The 8,489-nt window shown below is 39.2% G+C and overlaps 2 protein-coding genes across 2 annotated transcripts; one reads left to right on the top strand and one right to left on the bottom strand.

The window, feature by feature from the left end:
- The first annotated feature begins 1,343 nt into the window (after positions 1–1,343).
- On the top strand, positions 1,344–5,695 carry LOC109862697 (piggyBac transposable element-derived protein 4-like). Its single transcript, XM_020442812.1, has 2 exons — positions 1,344–1,509; positions 4,854–5,695. Exons 1-2 carry the CDS (start codon positions 1,344–1,346, stop codon positions 5,693–5,695), a joined length of 1,008 nt encoding a protein of 335 aa, XP_020298401.1.
- A 1,154-nt stretch (positions 5,696–6,849) lies between these two features.
- LOC109862698 (histone-lysine N-methyltransferase SETMAR-like) lies at positions 6,850–7,875 on the bottom strand. Its single transcript, XM_020442813.1, has one exon. The coding sequence runs from the start codon at positions 7,873–7,875 to the stop codon at positions 6,850–6,852; it is 1,026 nt and encodes a 341-aa protein (XP_020298402.1).
- Positions 7,876–8,489: the final 614 nt, after the last annotated feature.

Raw genomic sequence — 8,489 nt, forward strand, 5'->3', positions numbered from 1 at the left:
CGAATCGTACGGTGTCGAATAATTTGGTGTCGAATAAATCTGTGTCGAATCGAGCGGTGTCGAATCGTACTGTGGTCAAACGGAACCCGCCCCTGAAAAACAAGGCAGCGGAGTTCAGAAGACTGGTGGTTGGTACTACCGGTCTTGAAACGGATACAATTTACGCATTCGTCCAGGACATTTGGACATTTTGGTTTAGAGTGGCCCGACTTGCCACACTTTTCGCAGAACCTGCGTTTTTCATCTCCCGACTGTTTGCAAGAGTGGACTGTGTGCCCAAACCTTTGGCAGAAATCACACCGTCTAACCTTATAAACATAAGGGGTTAAAGGAAGACGTTTTCCAACATATAGACAGGACGGAGGTACCACCGGAGTGCGGAACCTCAAGATAAGTTGGTTNGTACTTACGTACCTAGGACTAGAGGTAGCGCTATCCTTTTCTCTACGAGTNATTCTAACGGCCTCGAAAGGAGGAACCCACTCCTGACCCCACCCGGGGGGGGGGGCGGAGACCGGCCAACAATTCTTCCACGGTTTCCTCCTCGTCAACGCCCTTCAGCACAAACTGCTTGACCACCCTAAACGATGGGACATGCGCTGTCCACTGTTCGCAGGGGGTAATCTTATCAGCAACATCCCTGAAGGCCTCAACAAATCGATTTGCGTCTTCGCCTGTGGGGAAGCANACAGAAAACTTATTTCTACCGATCACACGCAAGTCAAAAGCACGTTGAAACTGACTTAAAAGAAGACGGTTGAGCCTCTTGCCCAGGCCAATGGCGCTGAGCGAGGTTCCCTTTTTATTACCTGCATCCGGACCCTTTACGTTTTCGTGGCTGTCTCCTCCAGTAGAGGAGGACAACGGACGGCACGTCTCTACGTGCACCATGAAAGGGCCCCTGGAGTCCCTGTGGTATCGATTGAGTACCAGTTGTCTCAGAACACTGGACATGGCCGAAAAAGTACGTTTGAGGGGAGGGGGACGGACCGACGCCGTCCTTTTTCCTCGAGAATCGTGCCCCCACCGGCCCGGTGGAGGTCGAAGAGCAGGGAGAGGAACCAGCCTGGGACGCTCTGCGTACTTCACGATCCCCGTCAAGTTCTGCGCCAGGCGCAGAGGCCTGGCCTTTAAGAGAGGGGGTTATGTCTTTCCCTGGCGGGAAATCCGCCACAGACATATCTACGTCGACCGTTTCTTCGGTCATTCTCGTAGTCACAACACGCACGTGTTTAACTGTGTCCAAATTGCACAACACTGGTTCGCGACTAAAGTTTGAAGAGTAGTTGAACCTTACTACAAATTTCAACCACGCAAACTTTTTCAATTTTACTTTGAAAGAAATGCAAGATGGCGTCCTCAGACGAAATCTACCGGTCGCCAGACCACAAGGTCGCGTTTGTCGTGAAAACGACAGATTTAGCAGGGAACTTGAGTTCCAGAGCTCAGAGTTTACTTACGAAGTAAAAATTCCAGCTATTTTCGCCACGTTTTGTAACTCAGAACAGGGTATAGGAAATCAAAAACACAGGACTGGAATACGCGGGAGGTGTAGCTCTTGCGCAGTCTCAGAACGGAATCCGGCACGGCAGACTATCTCAACGGCACGGAAGATTCGCGTACGTACGGGAGCCCAAAAATATGCGTGTGTCTCGCACAGCTGTTCGCGACCAAGAGCAAAGAGATTTCGTTCGATTAGCGGTCGATACCCGAGTAGCGCTAAGGTCGCGTGGGGTAGGTCGCGGGGCCAATCAGGTCGCAGGATTAGCGGCGCGGCTCGCTAGCTCGCTCGCAGGCGGCAGGATCAGCGGGCCGTGAAATTTGAACGCTCACAGTGTCTATAACTAGTTTACAGCAGCATAAGTAAAGCAGCAAGCAGCGGGGCGGGATAGCAATCCAGGAGATGCAGCCATGAAATAAGCAGCGGGTCCTTGAAACCCTGCAGCAGGATGGCAGGAACACCGCACGTCTCAGCGTAGGCCGGCTCGTTGATGGTTCGTTCCGCCGTTCCGCCCGTTCCGCTAGGCTAAAGCGCCGAGGTTCCGCTGTGGCCTCTGTCTGCAGTCACCTACCTTGGCTCTCCACGTGACCTGGAAGTGAGACTTCGCGCCTCGGTTCCTCTCTTTCTCTCTCTCTCTCTCTCGTTCAGGCACCGCCGTTGTCCTTGACGAAAGGTCCCTCGATGTTTTCATGACGGTAAAGCGCCGAAATTACATATAATACAAAAAGTAAAAATAAAATACTAATCTATGCGGATTCAGCAAGCCCTGGAGGATCTTGGCGCTCGTTTTTCAGCTCGTTTTCCCGGGCTCCCGCGAAATCTTTTAACTTTTGTGACGGGGAAAGAGCGGCGCGAATACCACGTCACAATATATATATGTATATATACACAAAGTGGTATACACAAAGTGTATCAATATACACAAAGTGGTAAATTTTTATTCCTAAAAAAGTACATTAGAAATTCATAAGCTTACAAAGTAACGTACTCTCAATATCAACTTTAACATTGCCTTATTAGAATAAGAGTAATAATAATATAATACATAATACTTACATTTTTTATGGCATTTATACACAAACAAACTATTACAAAGCTTCTTACACAACGCCGAACTACACTGTATAAAGTCAATGTATATTAATCAATAAAGGTTTTAGTACGCTTACGTATATTTCCATGTTAGTAATGTCAGATTGGTTATGTTAAAAAAACTCAACTTATGATAGGACTATTCCTCAAAACTTATGATGGTTCCACAAGTATCCAATCATAAGTGATTATCTCTCAACCGTTGTGTAACTATTGTATTCTCTAAACCATGGTACCAGTAGCATCACTGCGTGGTACATATATCGATAATCAAACTCTAATTTTGTTACTGTTTAAGACTGTAGGCAATGAAATTTAAAATCATGCACATATAAAGTGTCCTCGCTATTCTTACTAATTTTATCTCTCTACCAATCATATTGTATTATCACTGTGAACACAGCAAAACTTTAGCAACATTTTGAGTTTGTTACGTTAAAGATAAAAAGCGTAGTAAAAGAAGTATTTATGTATGTTAGTTTGGCTACGTTCTGATATTTACTGCCAATAGTGCAAATGTATAGTACATATAATAAAAAGTATGGATTTTTAGTACTGACAGTGAATATCAAAATGCAGCCTTTGTATGTGAAAGGGAAACAAACAAATACATAGGAAACAAAAATAGAAGGTTGACTGTATCTCAATTAATTTTTACGAGAAAATTGTATTTGAAATAGAAAATGGATAATAAAAACTATTTAAATAGAATGGTGAACTAGGTTTTAAAAAACCATTTTAAATTAAAATAAAAAATAGGCATTTTACATTTTGCATTTTTAGTTTAAATGCATCCATTTCAAATAATGCACGTCTCTGGTTCTACAACTGTTTTAGTATTAACAAAAATATCTTTGATTGAAAACCCACATTGATGTAACAACACAACCTCGCCAATCCTCGTCAAGACTTCTGTCGGGTCTCTTTTTTAAGCACTTAAAGGATATGGACTCTACGCCCAATCTTAAATAGCCACGCACGCTCCTGTTTTGACTAAATCCAAATGGTGTGATTTGTTACATATGTCACGTCTTATAATTTAAATAATTGTTAAACTCATACACGTACGCTTACATTTCACATGGAGAACTCGCCTGCACCTTATAAAGTGTCATTACGTTATTGCAAACGTAATGACCTTGAACATTCTTACAACTCGTCAATTGATCCTGTAACAGTAACACATACGTTTATTGGTTGCTGTTTGTTGCGATAAGAGTGTGTTGAATGTTTGCCATCGCAAACACCTTATCGTGTACATACAAGGTCATCGAAAAGTATCAGACTCCCTTAATATCTTCAGTTAAAATGCATTTTAAAGAAAATGTCCAATAGCAAAGTTGTATGGTTTCAAGCGAGGAGTGAGATGATGACCTTAACTTTGATCTTGACCATGTCTTTTAAGGTCATTTCAAGGTCAACCTTATTTTTTTTAATGGAATCTCCTACATTTTATTGCATATTTTTATAGCTTATCTCCAGAGCTTTTCAAAACACTATAATAAAACATTGTTTTATTAAGTACTTTTTGAGTTATAAAGGTTTGAAGTTAACAATTTTTTGACACAAACTGTAAAATATCTTGTAAAATATTATTTAAATTTCAGTAATCATAACCTTAACCTTTACGTTGCCGGAGCGTCTATATATAGACGCTGTTGAGCAGCCTATTAAAACATGCATAAACTTCCACAAGAAGTATATATAAATATGTATAAGTACTTATATATAGTATATGTACACACAAACACTCCCTCCTCCACACACACGTACATACGCGCGCGCGCGCGCATACATATTTTGCCCCTGAATGTTACGTGCTCAGTATTTTACAATTGACTAAGGACTCGGTACACATTATAATCCTATGCTTAGTTTCGATTTCTCTCACCAGGTGGCAACCCATCAAGTTTAACCCATGATAAGATTGTGCCCATGACCTTATATGTAGAGAGGCCACCACCTTATCGCAAAACTCTGTATTAGATATATATGTGTTGCTCTCATTACTCTTTATTTTCTCGTGATACTTTTTTTTTTATCTAGTTTTTTTCGATTTTCTCAACTAGATAATTATAATGGATGTTGAAACTGTAGACTTTAGCAGTGGCGAATCAGAAGTAGAAAAATCCGATAATAAACATAATATGACCGGTGTATCTGAAGCTGTAGATGATGACTTACTTATTGATATTGATGAAGATAATCCTGATGTTATCTATAATTATATTATTTTATCCTACCATAAAAAATTTTACAGGTTCACCTGGTATTCAGAGTACTATTACTGTTCCAGATGATACTCCATTGTGCTACTTCAAAATTTTTTCCAATTTAAATCTTTTAGAAATAATAACGGCACAAACAAATCCATATCAGGAACAAAACTCTGAAGGCCCGCGAAAAAATATGAAGTCCTGGGAACCTCTTACAGTTGATGAATTACGGTTTTTTCTTGGAACAACAATCAATATGGGACTCGTTCAAAAAGGTGCAATTCAAAATTATTGGAGCACAGATCCTCTGTTGAAAACTCCAATTTTTAGAAAGATCATGCGTCGAAATAGATATCTCCAAATCTTGCGATTTTTGCATTTTTCAAACAACGAAGAAATAGTGAATCATCCTCTCAAAAAATTGAAACCTGTAATTGACGATCTAAGAGAAAAATTTTCAAATTCTATATTACCAGGACAGAATCTTTGTATTGACGAAAGTTTAGTTTTATGGAAAAAGAAGCTGTACTTTAAACAATTTTTACCGTTGAAACAACATCGTTTTGGTATCAAATTGTTTGAACTAGTTGATTGTAAAACTGGATTTTTGATAGATTTCATTGTATATACAGAGTCAGATACCAATTACGAAAAGTTTGGTGTGGGTATTACTGGTGACATTGTAGCTTATTTCCTAAAAACTTTTTTTAACAAAGGTCACGTCATTTATATGGATAATTGGTATTTATCTCCAGGATTAACCGAATTTCTACATGACCGTGACACAGGAATCTGTGGAACTGTGAAGAAGAATAGGAAATTTATGCCAAGGGTAGAGAATAAACTAAATACAGGTGAGATTCAGGTCGCACACAATGACGTCTAGTTAGTAATGAAATGGATAGACAAAAGAGAAGTTTACATGATCACAACAGTCCATGAAGTTAGATTTAGCCCTACTGGTAAAAAACATTGGCGAACTAAAGAAGATATCGTGAAACTACTCTGTATTTGTGAGTATAATAAAAATATGAGAAGGATCGATAATATAGATAAGCAGGTACCTATAACAGAAACCATTAGAAAAACTATGAAATGGTATCGAAAATTATTTTTTCATTTAGTGGATTTGGCATTGGCAAACGCTCACGTATTGTACAATCAAAAAGTAGAAAAAAAACTTTCTTTTCCAGAGTTCCGTATAGAAGTAGTTAGAAGATTATTCAATCTTGAAGTTCAGAAACATTCATATTTAGCTCCAATTCATTCACGACTAACAGGACGTCATTTCTTTGTTGAAATTCCTAACAAAGGTTTATCTGCAATTCTACAGCGTAAGTGTAACCTGTGCGCTATAAAAAAAATAAAACGACGTTCTAAGTGTAAATGCAATACCTGTCACGAAACTCTATATATTATACCGTGAGACGTATCATACCAAATCCGAATTATCATAGAAAGATTTCTCAAAAATAATTTAAAAAAAAAAAAAAAATTCAAAAAAAAATTTCAAAATTTAAAAATAAATTTAAAAATGAATAACAAAAAAACATAATAAAAACAAAACTAAACTAAACAAGAACAAAAAAATGAAAAAAAAAAAATTGGAGCCACAATATCTATCTACGTCCCTGCCATTGGCGGGGTAACGCTGAAGGAGAGTCATACAGCCCTAAAAAGTTACTGTACTTAAAAACTAACTTTATTATCGTTTTTATTGGCCTTTCAAAACCTAAAAAATGGATTTTTAAACAAAATAAAATTTTTTAATTTTCTCCGGTCCAATACGCTGCCGGAGGGTCTATATATAGACCCTACCCATGATCGCAACTTTATATAAGTTATATAAAAGATACAACCACAAAATTTGAGAATTTTCTAAGGGACATAATGCTCTTTAAATCCCGGCAGCATAAAGGTTAACGTCAGTTGTAATATAGAACAAAAAATAAATTTTGTCATAAATATTAGGTGAAGTAAAAAGTTCTGACCGTTTTTTTGCGTTATTTTGACGATAAAATTAACATAGGATTATCCGATTTAGATCAAATATGCGCTGTTTTGTTCGATAACTTTTGTCCATTTTGAAGGCAATTTCATAATTCCGCGATTGAAGAAGTCCTCGTCTCTATTGGTAAAAAACTTGACCAGCTCATTTTCACAAGCCTCTCTTGAGGCCAGTTTTGTACCATCAAGAAAAATTTGCAAATGCTTGAAAAGGTGATAATCGCTTGGTGCCATGTCTGGACTATACGGCGGGTGCAATAGAACCTCCCATCCAAGCTCTCGGAGCTTCTGGCGCGTCGTTAATGATGTGTGTGGCCTAGTGTTGTCTTGATAGAACACAACATTCTTCCTATTGGCAAATTCTGGCCGCTTCTGGTCGATCGCCTGCTTCAATCTGGTCAGTTGTTGACAATAGAGGTCCGAATTGAGTGTTTGGCCCGATGGGAGCAGCTCATAGTGGATGATTCCTTTCCAATCCCACCAAACACACAGCAAAACCTTCTTGGCCGTTAATCCGGGCTTGGCAATCGTTTGGGCCGGCTCACCGCGATTAGACCACAATATTTTTCGGCTGTTTTTCTCGTATGTAACCCATTTTTCATCACCAGTTACCATCCGCTTCAAAAATGGGTCGATTTCGTTACGTTTCAGCAAAGAATCGCAGGCATCAATTCGGTCCAAAAGGTTCTTTTGCGTCAATTCGTGTGGCACCCATACATCAAGTTTCTTCTTGAGACCAGCCTTATGCAAATGGTTCCAAACAATTTTCTGGTTAATTTTCAGTTCCTGGGCAATGAAATAAGTGCTCACATGCCGGTCCGACTCGACGATTTCCATGATTTTATCGACATTTTCGACGATTGGCCTATCAGAGCATGCCTCATCTTCGACGTCCATATTACCAGAACGGAATCGTTGAAACCACCGCTTTGCTGTTGCATTTGATACTGTATTGGGTCCATAAACAGCACAAATTTTTTTGGCCGCCTGCTCTGCCTTTTCACCTTGGTCGTAGTGATACTGAAGAATGTATCGAATTTTCTCTTTTTTTACCTCCATTTTGGAACGCTGTAACACACAACTGGCTTGACCAAACACAAAACTGTCACAGAACTTTTTTGAAGCGTAATGTCACCTTTCAATTGCCGTATCGTATGACCCGATGCGATGTATACATCGTGAGATATGGCTCACTAAAGACATCTAGCGGAAAACGCTCAGAACTTTTTACTTCACCTAATATATACTGATTTTTACAATATAATTTTTTAGTATTTTAACAAAATACACACAAAATGGTAACATGCTGTAAATTATAAAACAGCAACAGCAACAGTTGCAGCAGCAGCAGCAACAACTGCAAGAACAGCAGAAACGACTGAAAACGGCGGAGAAGCAGCAGTTGCAATTGTAGCAGCAACTGTTGCAGTTGCAAAGGCAGCACCAGCAGCAACAATCCCAGCAACAACAGGAGCAAGAACAACAGCGGGAAAAGCACTCGGAAATAAAAAGTACGTTATTAATTTTCTACAACAACAGTGTTGTTTATTAAATACAATAATTGTAACATTGTAGTGATTACTATTTGTATTTATTTTATCCGTAGAAAAGAAAAAAAGAGGAGTTAAGCAAAGTAAGGCCCACTGGTACCGCCAGCGGACTGCTCAGGCTCA

Source organism: Pseudomyrmex gracilis, unplaced genomic scaffold, assembly GCF_002006095.1.
Source record: "Pseudomyrmex gracilis isolate BER0280 unplaced genomic scaffold, ASM200609v1 scaffold_2209, whole genome shotgun sequence".
NCBI lineage: Eukaryota > Metazoa > Arthropoda > Insecta > Hymenoptera > Formicidae > Pseudomyrmex > Pseudomyrmex gracilis.